This window comes from Pteronotus mesoamericanus, unplaced genomic scaffold (assembly GCF_021234165.1).
Source record: "Pteronotus mesoamericanus isolate MK-2021 breed Mesoamerican mustached bat unplaced genomic scaffold, CSHL_Meso_final scaffold_1066, whole genome shotgun sequence".
Classification (NCBI taxonomy): domain Eukaryota; kingdom Metazoa; phylum Chordata; class Mammalia; order Chiroptera; family Mormoopidae; genus Pteronotus; species Pteronotus mesoamericanus.
In genome coordinates, this window is record NW_026555299.1 from 124,884 (window position 1) to 141,172 (window position 16,289).

At 38.5% G+C, this 16,289-nt stretch overlaps 2 protein-coding genes across 2 annotated transcripts; both read right to left on the reverse strand.

Annotated features, from left to right (window-relative positions):
* Nucleotides 1-5,039: 5,039 nt before the first annotated feature.
* Nucleotides 5,040-5,984, reverse strand: LOC129081487 (olfactory receptor 5L1-like). The gene has a single exon (XM_054587152.1). The coding sequence runs from the start codon at nt 5,982-5,984 to the stop codon at nt 5,040-5,042; it is 945 nt and encodes a 314-aa protein (XP_054443127.1).
* A 9,016-nt stretch (nt 5,985-15,000) lies between these two features.
* LOC129081488 (olfactory receptor 5L1-like) lies at nt 15,001-15,936 on the reverse strand. The gene has a single exon (XM_054587153.1). It carries the CDS (start codon nt 15,934-15,936, stop codon nt 15,001-15,003), a length of 936 nt encoding a protein of 311 aa, XP_054443128.1.
* Nucleotides 15,937-16,289: the final 353 nt, after the last annotated feature.

Here is a 16,289-nt window from a genome sequence, read left to right on the forward strand (position 1 = left end):
TCGGCTTTAGCACAATCTAACTGGTACGGAGTGCAGTACAGACCTGAGAAGGCGGGCAGGGCGCCCACAGGCGGCAGCACCAGAAAGATATTGAAATGGCCAGCTGGATCCCCCTGGGAAGAGTGGGGTCTAAAGCAAAATTGGGGATCTCTAGCCCACAGCACCAGAGCCCAAAAAGTACACAGAAAACAGCCAGCTGCGAAGAGCTGCAGGGTTGCTCTCTGCCAGAGACAGGCGGCTGGAGATGCAGAGAACCATTTAAAGGACCAACACAAAATTATTATTTGCAGCCACTTACCCTGGTCTCCAGCAAAGGTGGGGACAGAGTGGGCTAGAGACGCCTGAGGAGAGACTGAGGAAGGAGGCTTTGGGGAGAGAACTGAGAGAGTAGCCGGCAGGATCTGGGGCTGATTCATCCCTCATATGGCAGCAGCCATCTTGCTCAGGCAGAGACCATGCCCCCTAAGCAGCACCTGCATCAAAGGACCTAATAGCCCCACCCCTCATGAGATTCCACCCCTCTCCTTGCTGTCTAAGCTGCCTGCTGAGTGCAGAGTGGCAGCCACAGAAAGTAAATCCCTGGCAAAAGGGGGTGCAGAGAGGTCTGGCGACACTTGAAGAGAGACTGGGGACGGAGGCTTTGGGGAGAGAACTGAGAGAGTAGCTCGGACTCCTCCCCCATACGGCAGCAGTGTAAAAGGACCCAATAACCCAGCCCCCAGGAGGGACTCCTCCCCACCCTGAGCTGTCTGAGGTGGCCTGCTGAGTGCAGAGAGAATAGATTAACAGCTGAAGGAGACAGCCACAAACAGTAGATTACTGGAAGACTCGAACAGACTGCCTAAGTTTGGACAGGGTCAATATCTGACATCATCAGAGACAGATCCAGAAAGTAAAAACAGTGGTCTCCAACCATAGAAGTTCACACCACAAAGTCAGGAAATCAAGACAGATCAACTTAAGAATCAGAAGCAAAAGAGAAGAGTCTCACAAATAATGGGAAGATAAAGACACACGCCCCAGTCGAAGGGAAAGGAGGAATCCCCAGAAAGAAAACTAAATGAAATAGAGGCAAGTTAACTATCAGATATTGAGTTCAAAACAATGGTTCCAAGGTAGCTCAATAAGCTCAGTGAGCTCAGAGAGAATTACTGAAAACTACAGGGAAACTATGAGAAACTTACTGCAAACTATATCAGCATGATAAAGGACATAGGAACTATCAACAAGAGACAAGAGGAAATGAAGAATACAATTTCTGAATTGAAGAACACAGTAGAAGGAATCAAAAGCAGCCTAGATGAAGCTGAGGACCGAATCGGCAAGCTGGAAGACAAGGTAGAAAAAAGCTCCCAGAAAGAGCAAGAAAATGAAAAAAGACTCAAAAAGAATGAAGAGTCATTGAGGGAAATGCAAGACAACCTGAAACATAATAATATCCGTATACTAGGGATACCAGAAGTAGAAGAGGATGAGGAAGGGATAGAGAACCTGTTTGAAAAAGTCATGATGGAAAACTTCCCTAATTGGAGAGAAAAAGTCACACAAGTCCAGGAAGCACAGAGGGTCCCATTCAAGAGGAACCCAATGAGGCCCACTCCAAGACACATCATCATTAAAATGGCAAATAGCAAAGACAAACAGAGAATCCTAAAGCAAGCAAGGAAGAAAGAGGTAGTAACATATAAGGGAGCCCTGATAAGGCTAGCAGCTGACTTCTCAACAGAAACACTGCAAGCAAGAAGGGAATGGCAAGAAATATTCCAAGCTATGAAAAGCAAGGGCCTGCAACCAAGACTGCTTTACCCAGCAAGGTTCTCAAATAAAATGGAAGGCGAAATAAGGAGTTTCCCAGACAAAAAAAAAGGCTAAAAGAATACACCTCCACCAAACCAGCACTGCAAAATATGCTTAAGGGACTGCTTTAAGATGATGAAGAAAGAGTCTATGAATACCCAGTTCCTTTCAGAGTTGTCAATACTTGATATTACCAATATTTTTAATGCTCATTAATCTGATTGTGAAAATGATGTTATTTTAATTGTTCCTTTATTATTTGTTGAAACTAAACCTGTTTTAGTATATTTCTTGCCTATTTCTATTATTTTTTAAAAAAGCTTTAAATGACTTTTTGGTATTCTTTATCCACTTATTGATTAAAGGTTTGTAGAACTTTTTTCAAAAAAAAAACCTATTAACCATGTTTTAGATGTGTTGCAAATATTTTTCTATTCTATTCCTGATCCTTTAACTTTTTTAAATGTATATTACTATATAGTTAAGTGTTTAATATAGTCATATTGTCAATATTTACTTTACAGCTTCTGGGTTTGAATATTTTACTTCAGGTCATGAAAAATATTAGTTTGTATTTTCTCCAAAAACTCCTTAGATTCTACATATTGATTTTTAATTCACCTGAATATTTCTTGTATAATGTGTGAAACCGGGCTCTATATTTTTTTGATTTCAAGTAATACTGGTCCATGCACCTTATTTGTTGAATAAGCCTTATTTTACCCATTGACTGGAAATATCAACTTAATCATATATTGTTAGACAGATATATACATTTGTCTCTAGAATGTTCATTATATTTCATTGATCTACTTGGTTATTTCTGTGCAGGTGTCATGTTGGTTTAATTGCTGAGACTTTAAAAGGGTTTTAAATTTTTTAATATAATTGACTTTGACGTAAAAAAAATAAATAAAATCAATCTGCATTTAGAAAAAAAGAGAGATGGAACTGCTACCTTTTGTGACAACATGGATGAAACTGGAGAATATTAAGCTAAATGAAATAAGCCAGTTGGTGAAAGACAAATACCATATGATCTCACCTATAAGTGGACTCTATTCAACAAAATAAATTAATGAACAAAATAAACCACAGGCATGGAAACATGGAGCAGACTGAAAGTGACAAGAGGAGAGAGGGAAAGAGGACAATGGTGGAAAGAAGGGGAAGGGACTAGATAAAGAACATATATGAATGACCCATGGAAATAAACACCAGAGTGGGAATTGACTGTGGGAGTTGGGGTGGGGGTGGGATGGGTGGAGGGGGGTAAAGGGGGAAAAATTGAGACAACTGTAATAGAATAAACATGATTTAAAAATTAAAATAAATAAATAAGATTGACAAATCTTTAACAAGATTCATCAAGAAAAAAGAGGACCCAAATATATAAAATCAGAAATGAAAGAGGAGAAATAACAACTGAAACCAAACAAATACAAAGGATTTTAAGAAAATATCATGAACAAATATACCAGCAAACTGGACAACCTGGATGAAATGGATGAATTCCTAGAAACATAAAATCATCCAAAACTAAATCAGAATAGTCAGAGAATCTGAGTAGATGGATTACACCTAGGGAAATTGAAGCAGGAAACAAAAAACCCCACAAACAGAAGCCCTGGACCAGACAGCATCACAGGTGTATTTTACCAATCATCCTGAGGAAAAATAACACCTCTTCTTCTCAAAAGATTTCAAAAATTTAAGAGAAGGGAAGGTCCCCAAGCTCATTTTCTGAGACCAACATTATTCTAATTCCAAAACAAGAAAAACACACTACAAAGATAAAAATTATAGGTAAATATCACTGATGAACATAGATGCTAAAATCCTCAACAAAATATTAGCAAACAGAATACTGCAGTGCATCAAAAAGATCATACATCATGATCAAGTGGGGTTTCTTCTAGGAATGCAAGGTTGGTATGAAATTTGCAAATCAGTAAATGTGATTCACCACATAAACAAAATGAGGGGAAAAGACCACACAATCATATCAATAAAAGCAAAAAATCATTTGATAAAATTTAGCACCCATTTATGATAAAGACTTGTAGCAAAGTGGGATTAGAGGAAACATATCTAATATAATAAAGGCCATATATGACGAACACACTGCTACCATCACAATCAATGGGAAAAACTACAAGTTATCCATTAAGGTCAGGATCCAGCAAGGAATGTCCACTTTCACTTCTCTTTTTCAATATTGGACTGAAAGTTTTGACCACAGCATCAGATCAAAACAAATAAAAGACACCCAAATTGGAATGAAAGAAGAACTGTCTTTATTTGCAGATGCCGTGATACTATACATTGAGAACTCAACGATTCCACCAAGAAACCAATAGAACTGATCAATGAATTCAGCAAAGTAGCACAATGCAAAATTAATACACAGAAATCATTTGCAATTTAGATGTCAATAACAAACTAACAGAAAGGGAAATTAAGAAAACTATCCTATTCACAACTGCTTCAAAAAGAATAAAATACCTAGGAAGAAACCTAACCAAGGATGTAAAGCACATGTACTCAGAAAATTATAAGACACTTAAGAAAGAAATTGAAGAAGATACAAATCAGTAAAAGCACATACCATGTTATGGATAGGACAAATTAACATCATTAAAAATTTCCATACCACCCAAAGCAGTGTATAAATTCAAAGCAACTCCTCTCAAGATTTGTTCCTTAAGCTATATCATCCATTTTTTAGACACTAGTACCTGAACCTCCAAAAACATTAGACACTAAAATGACAACAGCACAAACATAATAAAGGAAGCAAGAAATGAACAACAAGCAGAGTATATGCACATATGAGAATCTCATTCTCTGTATAAACTGGCAAAGCTGTGGTCTCCATTGTAAAATGAGAGGAATTCAATTTTGAAATAACTCAGTTTCCATAACAGATCAGAAAATATGAATCTCAAGATTCTTTCTTAACCTTAAGAATGTTTTAAGCAAACAAGGTATGTCTGCAGTCCACTTCCCTTGCCAATTTAAAACATTTTTGAAAGAGTAAAAGTGAAGATGTAGGCTGCAAATGATGAAATCGGTTCAAACCTACCCTGTTCAACTGCAGGGGCACAAAGATAAGGGAATCTAAACGACTCCCTCATGGAGATGTATGTCCAGGCTGTTCCTCCCACTCCAAAACTGCAAACCGATTCCTCCCTCCACCAGCCCATGTCATGGGAACCCAAGTCCTGGTAAGAAGTTATTCTCTAGGAAAATATTTTGGAGCTCCCCAGTTTTCTGAGAGCTTCTTTCACATCTTTGTTCCTTAGACTATAGATCAGGGGGTTCAGCATGGGAATCACTACAGTGTAGAACATTGCAGCCACCTTGTCAGCATCCGCATTGTTCTCAGAACTGGGCCAGCAGTAAGTAAATAAGAGTGTCCCATGGAAGACAACAATGGCTGTGAGGTGGGAGGCACAGGTGGAAAAGGCTTTGCGCCTTCCCTCTGCAGAGCGCATCCTCAGGATGGTGATGAGAATAAACAAGTAGGAGGTGAGGATGATCACAATGGTGATGATCTCATTGAAGGAGGCCGAAATGTACATAAACAGTTCATTCACGGTGACATCAGAGCAAGCAAGAGATAAGAGAGGGGGCAGATCACAAAAGAAGTGGTTAATCACATTTGATCTGTAGGATGGGATCTCAAGAGCTAAACACAAGTGAATCAGAGAACACACTGCCCCACCGAGGTAGCAGCTAGAAACCAGCACCATTCGCAGGTTCTGGGACATGGTGACCATGTACAGCAGTGGGCTGCAAATGGCCACAAAGCGGTCATAGGCCATCACAGCCAGCAGGAAGACCTCAGTGATTGCACAGGCACCAAATAAATAAAACTGCACCATGCATCCCACGAAGGAGATGGCTTTGTCTTTGTTTATAAGATCAGCTAGCATCTTTGGCACAATGATCGTAGAGTAGCAATAATCCACCAAGGACAGGTGGCTGAGGAAAAAGTACATGGGAGTGTGAAGCTGAGAGCTGACCCGAATCAGTGCGATCATGCCCAGGTTGCCCAGAACCTTCACTCCATAGACCAGGAGGAACACCATGAAAAGAAGGACCCTCAGCTCAGGGGCGTCTGTTAATCCAAGGAGAATGAACTCTCTCACAGCGGTGCAGTTCCCCTCCCCCATTTCCATCATATGTCGGGGTTAAAAACCGAATGATAAATTTTGTGTGTCTTCTGAAATGGAAATAAGAGAGAAAACACACATCCATTTAATTTAAAAAATCACATTGATGTCAAACACAATGTATTTGTAAAACAATTGTTAAATAATCCCAAATGTTCCGTGTGGCAGCAGACCCCACAGACCAAATGGAAAGTATCAGGAGAAATGTGTGTGATTCTCAACTGTTACCAACCACAATACATTGGGGTGATGAATTAACTTAGATGTTTTGAAAGAGTTTGAAATAGATCCAATGATGTATTTTGAAGCCAAAGGGATCAATTCCTGTTCCCTGAAAAATGTAATAAATTTTGTTCAAGTAAGACAGCAATAACTTAGGTCCTATATACATTGATATTTTTAACTCTGTCTTTCATTAGCTTAAAGGTTCAGCCTGTGAGGTCCTGTGCAGTCCTCTTGTTGGGGACTGTGACAAATCTCCGAGTACAGTGACTCTGAGTTCTCTGTAAATTTGGGAATACGCAGAATTTTAAAAGGATTTAAAATATAAACTGAAATCCAACATCATTTTTACTTGTCACATTAACAAACTGACTTAATTAATTATTATAATAATCATCAATATCAATAATGACTCCGAGAGATATCACTCCAGTGTAAATGTTTCTGGAAAGCAACTAGGCAATATATATTCAAAGTCTTCACCCTGACAACACTAAAACCTACCTGATATATCTACGAGAGATTTTAATTTATCAGCTGTTACAAGAGATTCTTAACTACATTTACAAATTGTGAAAAGTATATTCACATCCACATTGCATAATTAGTTATAATATTCACAATGGGAAAAATAATTGTCATTAATAGAGCAATTGTTGAACCATAGCATATCTTACCTAAAATAGAATGCTCTCATGTTATTTGAAATGATGTTAGGAAAAATTTTTTTAAATGGTATATATATATATATATATATATATATATATATAGATAGATAGATAGATATAGATATAGATATAGATGTATATTTAAATAAAATATATATGTTGACAAATGAATATATAAGGTGAAAGTATTATATGTTCTCTTTTTTATTTGGCTACAACCCTAGAACATCAATCCATTCCTCACATGGAGAAAGAGGTAAGTGAACATTTTCCCAAGTTCCCTCTAGTAGTAGGTTGGAGGAAGTGGTTACATTGAATATTCTCAAAGTCCAATGTACAATAGCATTCAGACCTGTTCTTCAGAAAAGTCATATGGAAGGTGGCAAATGTTTTTTTCTGCCCTCCATCCTACCGGGGTACCCACATGACATTATACCTATATTATGTAATGATAATTGAGAGAAAAGATTCTGGACTGAAACAGAACTTGGCATTTTCTCCAAAATATGAACTAATTTTAAGAAGTAAAACCAAACCATCTTGCAAAAATCATGCTTTTCTCATCACTTGACCTCGAGAAAAACCTGACTTATTTGTCCATTTCAAAGTAAAACAGGAGAATCAACTTGGAAACACTGCTTCGTAACGTTCTAGGCCTACAATATAGAAAATTACATAGAGGACACATGGGCAAAGCCGAAGGAGGGAAGGATCAAAGGTGGGAGGTGGGGATGCATGGGGAGGGATGAGTGGTGGGGAGAAATGGAGACAACTGTAACTGAACAACAATTTAAACAAAAACAGTTTCTGGTAGACCCTAAACAAATCTAAAAGGACTCACCTCATTCACTGAGCAGAGGTAGTCTACACATCCTGATCCCTCATGACCGACTCAGGGGGACAGAAATTCACAGCTCAGAATTAAGGTGACAATGAGGGAGCTCTTTTATACTTATAAAAATCTAGATTCCATGGCACAAGTTGATGCGGAGAAAGGAAGAATGTTAATGACACAAGGACACAGACAGACACACAACACAGAGAGGGTGACACTACCATTCGATTACCCTCCATTCTGTCATACACATCAACGCTTGGTGGTCCAGGAGAAATTGTTCTCATTTCTCCATCAACTCTCTCTCAGTAGAAAAGGACAAAAACATTGGAAACAGTAAGTGCACGGGAGTGTGGTCTGTTAAATCATTCTCTAATTAGAAGACAGATGAGTCAGCTCTATCTTTAAAATAATTGTTTTCTGGGAAACAGATCCTTTTGACTTTCAAGAAACCAGGCCTAGCAGAAGCTAACAAACCTGAGTGACAGACAGTTCTTCCCTGGTGCTGCAGTGTTAAGAAGACCATGGTACACAGGTAGAGAATTAGACTGTAATTTTAACCCCCAGGGAATGGGTCCCTTAAGTTTCACATCATTGTTAATCTTCAAAACTACAGAAAAAAATTAAAAGTAAACTAATATTACATGTGGTATAAGGACACATAATTAATCGCTATGGAATAGCACCAGGAATATTTGTCATGCCCTAATTTATAAAACACTTATTTGAAAACAAACGGGTCTCCATTCAGACTCCATGGTGCTATACGGCATTGCATCCGAGTGGCATACAAAATAACATGAATGTTTCTTATTAATTCCCCCTTTTTCCCATATTACAGATTCCGCTAAATTCCAGCAACTACAGTGATTAAAGACGCACTAGAATCCCTTCAAACACTAGGAAGAAGATAACCTACGGGTCAGAAAATTATTAATAGTTATGACTTCCTGGGCACTTTTTGCATGTTAAAACTTACTCTAAGTAATGTGCAATATTAACTCATTTATCATCATGACACCCAGTCAAGAGAGCAATCTTTTTTAGGGGTCTGTCTCACAAAGGAGATGATGGAGGCACACACGCTGAGTCGTAACCTGCATAAAGTCAAAATAAATCACAGAAAAGCACCCCATGCTGCTCTGTGGCTTTCCCCAACCTTCCGGCTATGTAGGGAAAAAGCACTCTCACCCAGTGCTGAGGCCGCATGTCCCTTCTTACATCCAACGCCACAAGCCATCAAATGGGACCCCTTTGATGATCCCTTCTAGATGTGCTCTTCTGCTGACTGTCTAATGTCAGTGTGGGCTACGGTTTCTACTGGTCTATGTGTATCACTGAGTGTACACATAAACTTTACAAGGTGTATGTGGTCAAAAATAGTTACAAGTAAATCAATTTTTATACTTGAAAATACCATATACTAGACCCAAGATGGCCGAGGAGTAAGTGCAAGCTACAGGAACCTCCTCCCAGACCAGTCTGGAATTTCAACTAAATAGTTGAGAAATAATCCTGAATAACCAACTGAACGCAAGCTGCAGACAAGCCCTATAACCACAGACAGACAGAAGAAACCAGTTCACCACAACATGATTGGTAGGGAGTGCAGAGAGGTACAAGAGAGCCAGATGGGCTGCCACGGAGAGCAGCTGAACTTCCAGAGGTATATTTCAGCCAACATAGGGTCCTCCTGAGAAGTGTGGTATCTAAACCCAAAGCTCCACACCCTAAATGTTACACCCAAAACCATTAAAATCATAGAAGGAAACATGAGCAGCAAAATCTTGGACATTGCTCTTGGGGACATTTTATCAGACATATCTCCTCAGGCAAGGAAACACAAGAAAAATTGAACAATGGCTTACATCAAACTAAAAAGTTTCTGCACAGCAAAGGAAAACATCAACAAGATAAAGAGACAACCCACTGAATGACAGAACATATCCACTTATCCATCTGATAAAGGGTTAGTATCCAAAATTTATAAAGAACTTACAACACTCAACACCAAAAATATGGCCAAAGGACCTGAATAGACACATCTCCTAAGAAGACATACAGATGGCCAATAGACATATGAAAAGATGCCCAGTGTCACTAATCATCAGAGAAATGCAAATTAAAACCACAATGAGATATCTTCTCATACCTGTCAGGATGGCTAGCATCAATAAATCAACAAATGACAAGTGCTGGAGGGGCTGTGGAGAAAGGGGAACCTTTTGGCACTGTTGGTGGGAATGCAGACTGGTGCAGCCACTGTAGAAAGTAGTGTACAGATACCTCAAAAAAGACCGTGAGTGCCCCTATATTCACTGCCTCACTACTTACACTCGCCAAGATATGGAAGTAGCCCAAGTGTCCATCAATACATGGGTAGATAAAACAACCATGGGACCTTTACACAATGGGATATTACTAAGCTTTAAAAATAATAAAATTTTTCACCCTGCCTGGTGTGGCTCAATGAATTGAGCATCAGCCTGCAAACCAGAGTCACTGGTTCGTTTGCCACTCAGGACACATGCCTGAGTTGTAGACCAGGTAGCTGGTATGGCCTGCATGAGGGGCCACCACATACTGATGTTTCTCTCCCTCTCTTTCTCCCTCCCTTCCCCTTTGTCTAAAACCAAAAATAATAACAATAATCAATAAAAGTAGTAATAATAAAATTTTACCTTTTGCCTCAGTATCTATGGACCTGGAGAACACTATTATAAGTGAATAAGCCACTCAGAGAAACACAAATACCATATGATTTCAGTCATGTGGGGAATCTAATGAACAAACTACAGTAATACGCAAAATAGAGGCGGACTCATAGATGGAGAGCAGGATGACAACTAAGGAAGGGTGTGCAGTGGAGAAATTAAGCAAAAATGAAGAAGGACTCAAGGGGGTTGAAGGGAAATAAATGGTAATGGAAAAATACCATAAGAGGTTTAAGAGCCAAAGGCACAATTTATATATCTGGTGAAAATTTTATATCCTTAATCTATGAAGAATACTTACAACTAGAGCCCAGGAAGTCAATCTGACAAAATATTTGCATAAACATCTCACCAAAGTAGAATGAGTTTAGGGAGCCTCAATATTAATGGGAAAAATACAGCAATTTTTTTAAAAAACAAAAAAGAAAAAAACAAAATAAAATACCACATACCATCATCCTAAACTTGACGTGTCAAAGAGAGCACCCTAGATGGAGGAAACTCTCTGGTTCTCCATTTCCTCATCATCTTTCAAAACTAAAAAAAGGAAAGTAACTTTCGCCAGTCCGTATATTGTGTATTACCTCCATGAATAGAAACATGGGGGTCGAAAGAGAAATAACTTGAAATATTAGTGTTTGGAAGGTTGTATATCGCAGTTGAGGCCTCTTAAACTCGTTCTTCTTTGGTGGAATATATGTGCGATTACTGTGCCCGTTTGACTTCCTATGGTCTAGGTGAAAGTATTCTTTTTATCTAGGCATACGAACTTTTCATCAGATATACCACTTGTGCCTTTGGCTCTTAAGTTTTTGTCTATGATCCACCTTGAGTTAATATTTGCATGTGGTGTGAAGTATAGATTTCAGTTCATGTTTTTAGGTATGGATAGTCAATTACTCTTCACCATTTATTGAACTGATTCTCCTTGCTGAATGAATAGCCTTGTTAGCTTTGTCAAAAATCAATCAACCTTTAGTCTCTTCACTTTTTAATTTTCAGTGTTATTACATTGATATGTGTCTGCCTTATACCAGGACAAACACCATGTTTCATAACTTTGATATTAACTACTGTCTTGTTTTTGTTAAATTATTTTCTAAGGATTTTTAATGTTGTTATAAATCAAATTGTTCTCTTACTTTCACATTCAGGGATTCTTTTGGTACTATATAAAAATAAAATTGTTTTTCTGTTTTCATTTTGCATCTTGTGACTCTGATAAACCCAATCATTACTTTAGTGGTTTCTGTGTGTGTGTAGTGATCAGGATTTTCTACTTAAAAGATTATGTAGTCTGTGGATAAATTAGCTTTACTATGAATCCAGATGACTGACTGTCTTATTAGTCTATCATATATACATATATATAAAAATCTGTCATCTATAATCAGCACTGAGAGTGGACATCTTGCATTGTTTTGTGATTTGGGGGAAAACACTCATTCAGCAATCATTAAGTTTGATGGCAGAAGCAAGTTTTGTAGGTTGGAGGCATTTTCTCTATTTCTCTTCCTCGGAAATTTTTATCTTGAATGGGATTGATATTATGTCAGATACCTCTTTTGTATTTACTGAGGTAGCCATATGGCTTTTGTGTATGGTTCTTCTGTTCTGTATGTCATGTGCTCCATTAACTGCTTTTCATCTGTTAAACCCTCCTTGCTTTCCTGGGATATACTCATTGATTATGATTTATTAATTTTTATATATATTCTTGAATTTACATGCAAATATTTTGCTGGGAATTTTCTTATCTACTACCATGAAGGGTTTTATGTGTGTTGTCATGTGTGTTGTCTTTCTTTCTCTTTCCTTATTGACTTTGATATCAGCCTAATACTTCCTAAATAAAGTGATTTGGAAAGAAATCTCCTCCTTCATTTTTGACAAGAGTTAATCAATAATTCCTATTATTAATTATATAAGTGTTGAGTGAAAACAACAAGTCCAGCCAGCTGTGTCTGAATATTGACAGAAGAGATAATATTTTAGTTACAAACCCAATTTATTTCCTTGTTATATGTCTATTCAGGTTTCCTATTTTCTATTGTCACTTTTGGGTAACTTTAGCTATGTAGTAACTTGCTCTTCTCATCTAAGTTCACTAATTGCTTGGCACATGTTCTTATATTTATTATAGAGATTTTAATTTTCGCAAGTCCAGCATCCCTCCTGATGTTATTTTGTAAATTGTCTCATCTTCTCATTCTAATTGTAGACAGGTTTTTGTCCATTTTAGCGATGTTTTCAAAATTAAAACTCATGGATGTTCTACATTGTGTTTCATCTTAGTATTATTGGTTATATTTTAGTCTTTATTATATGCTTCCTATATTTGTTTTTCTTTCTTTGCTTGTTTAGTTCGACTTTTTTCCTACTTTCTAAATGTAGAATCTAAGGTTCTAGTTTTAAGGTATCCCTTACCTTTTAAAACTCTAAATATCCCTCCTTTAAAATGTTATAGATAGTGTTTTCATTTGCATTTAATTCAAAACATTTTATAAGTTACTTTATGCTTTTTCTAAAACTTTTTTATATCTTCACCTGAAGATTGCTCTTAAATTATTATTGTTTTTAGAGAGGAAGAAAGGGGGAGAGGGAGAGAGAGAAACAGGATGTGAGAGAGAAGCATCAATCGGGTGCTTGCCATATGTGCCAGAAGTGGGGATACAACCCGCAACCCAGGAAACTGCCTCAACCGGGGATCAAACCCACAAACTTGTGGTGAATGGGATGATGCTCTACCAACTGAGCCACCCAACCAGGACATCTTGTGCTCCTTTTTGATCTTTGCTTTATTGAGACGTGAGTTTTTAATTATAAAGATCTGTAGATACAAATCATTTATCAGACGCATGCTTACCTTTTCCCCTTTAGAACTGTTGTTCTAAAGTAGAGTTAGTTTTGAATCTACTTCCACCAAACAAACTAAACAAACACACAGAGGACACTTGACAACGTATGACAATTTTGATTATCACAATGACAAGGTAGTGCTGGGGCATCGAGTGTGTAGAGGCTGCGGATACTGCTGAACAGCCTACAATTCACAGGACTCCTCACGAGCTCAAGCCTACTGCTAACATTATTGTCAATTTAAGGGGAGAAGCTTCATTGGACAGGCAAATATATTGTAGGAATTGAAATAAACACAATGAAAGCACAAGTAAATTAGTCAATGATGCATATAAATCAGGAATGAATGAAGAAATATGATTCAGACACAAAGAAGAAGAATGAAAAAAGCTCATTTCATCAAGAGCAAAAACACAACAAAGAACATAAACCGCGCCTAGAAGTCTACCTATAAGTATGAGTAAATAGTTGGAAGCAACCTAAATGCCCATTAGTAGATGATTGGATCAAAAAATTGTGGTACATATACACAATGGAATACTACGCAGCAGAAAGAAAAAAAGAAGTACTAAACTTTGCGACAGCATGGATGGAACTGGAGAGCATCATTCTAAGCGAAATAAGCCAGGGGGCGAAAGACAAATACCATATGATCTCACCTATAAGTGGAACCTAACCAACAATGCAAAGATGCAAGGAAAATATGACCAGCAACACTGAAGGGAAAAGAAATCAGCAGAGACAAGAGGGAAGGGGGGGCAGGGAAAGGGAAGGGAAGGGGAAAGTCGGGGAGCATATAGCAGGGACTCATGGACAAAACCAAGGGGGAGGAGCTGAGGGAGGGAAGGTAGGAGGGGGCAAGGGAAAGAGGTGGAGGGGAGGCAGAGACAAATGTATTTAAAAAGTAAATAAATTAAAAAAAATAAAATGAAATGAAAAATAAAATAAAATTTAAAAAAAACTATAAAGTAGCAATAATGATAAGCAGGAAGAGTGATAAAAACAGCCAAATTCAGAAATGCTGTCACCCATAACAAAGGTTGTTAAATGTATCTACACATTTAATATACGTACACACACACGACAGAGAGACAGAAACACACAGCAACCCAAGGACAGAAACAGAAAGCTAATTCAGCACTGATTTTTCCTAAGCTCTTCACACATGACTTGTCACTAAAGTTCCCTACGATTCCTGGGAAATAATTATTTTGTTCATGTCTCCATTTTTTAGACCCTAGTACCTGAACCTCCAAAAACATTAGACACTGCAATGACAAGGAAGCAAGAAATGAACAACAAGCAGAGTATATACACATATGGGAATCTCATTCTCTGTATAAACTGGCAAAGCTGTGGTCTCCATTGTAAAATGAGAGGAATTCAATTTTGAAATAACTCAGTTTCCATAACAGATCAGAAAATATGAATCTCAAGATTGGTAACCTTATGAATGTTTTAAGCAAACAATGTATGTCTGACAGTCCACTTCCCATGCCAATTTAAAACATTTTTGAAAGAATACAAGCGAAGATGTAGGCTGCAAATGATGAAAACAGTCCAAACCTACCCTGCTCAACTGCAGGGGCACAAAGATAAGGGAATCTAAACGACTCCCTCATGGAGATGTATGTCCAGGCTGTTCCTCCCACTCCAAAACTGCAAACCGATTCCTCCCTCCACCAGCCCGTGTCATGGGAACCCAAGTCCTGGTAAGAAGTTATTCCCTAGGAAAATATTTTGGAGCTCCCCAGTTTTCTGAGAGCTTCTTTCACATCTTTGTTCCTTAGACTATAGATCAGGGGGTTCAGCATGGGAATCACTACAGTGTAGAACACAGGGGCCACCTTCTCAGTATCCGCACTGTTGCCAGAACTGGGCTGGAAATAAGTGAAAAGGACTGTCCCATGGAAGACAATGATGGCTGTGAGGTGGGAGGCACAGGTGGAAAAGGCTTTGCGCCTTCCCTCTGCAGAGCGCATCCTCAGGATGGTGATGAGAATAAACAAGTAGGAGGTGAGGATGATCACAATGGTGATGATCTCATTGAAGGAGGCCACAATGTACAGAAACAGTTCATTCACGGTGACATCAGAGCAAGCAAGGGATAAGAGAGGGGGCAGATCACAAAAGAAGTGGTTAATCACATTTGATCTGTAGGATGGGATCTCAAGAGCTAAACACAAGTGAATCAGAGAACACACTGCCCCACCGAGGTAGCAGCTAGAAACCAGCACCATTCGCAGGTTCTGGGACATGGTGACCATGTACAGCAGTGGGCTGCAAATGGCCACAAAGCGGTCATAGGCCATCACGGCCAGCAGGAAGACCTCAGTGATTCCATACGCACAAAATAAATATATTTGCACCATGCATCCCATGAAGGAGATGGCTTTGTTTTCATTTATACTATTAGCTAGCATCTTTGGCACAATGATCGTGGAGTAGCAATAATCCACCAAGGACAGGTGGCTGAGGAAAAAGTACATGGGAGTGTGAAGCCGAGAGCTGACCCGAATCAGTGCGATCATGCCCAGGTTGCCCAGAACCGTCACTCCATAGACCAGGAGGAACACCATGAAAAGAAGGACCCTCAGCTCAGGGGCGTCTGTTAATCCAAGGAGAATGAACTCTGTCACAGCGGTGCAGTTCTCCTCCCTCATGTCCACCCAGTGGGAAAACAAATGACAATTTCTGTGTTTCTCTGGAAACAGAAAATAGAGGAAATGAAGAGGTGAACAATTTCAGGAAATATAACACTGATATCCAGCAGTGTATTCATACATGACAGAAACATAATTGTCATCTCACTAAAAATATTGTCTCCTGAGACCCATGGGTCAAAATTGAATTACACATAACACAAATTAAGAATAGGTCCAACCTTTATGACAATAGGCTGACATGACCGATTAAAACAGCGTGTTCATGGGTTCAAAACACATTCAATGATATACTTCAAAACCGCACAAATATTATTCCCATTCTCGAAAACATGATAATTCTTTCCAACAAG

Bases quoted from the DNA above. Each gene is read 5' to 3' on its own strand.
- LOC129081487 (XM_054587152.1), bottom strand. From the start codon at position 5,984: ATGATGGAAATGGGGGAGGGGAACTGCACCGCTGTGAGAGAGTTCATT.
- LOC129081488 (XM_054587153.1), bottom strand. From the start codon at position 15,936: ATGAGGGAGGAGAACTGCACCGCTGTGACAGAGTTCATTCTCCTTGGA.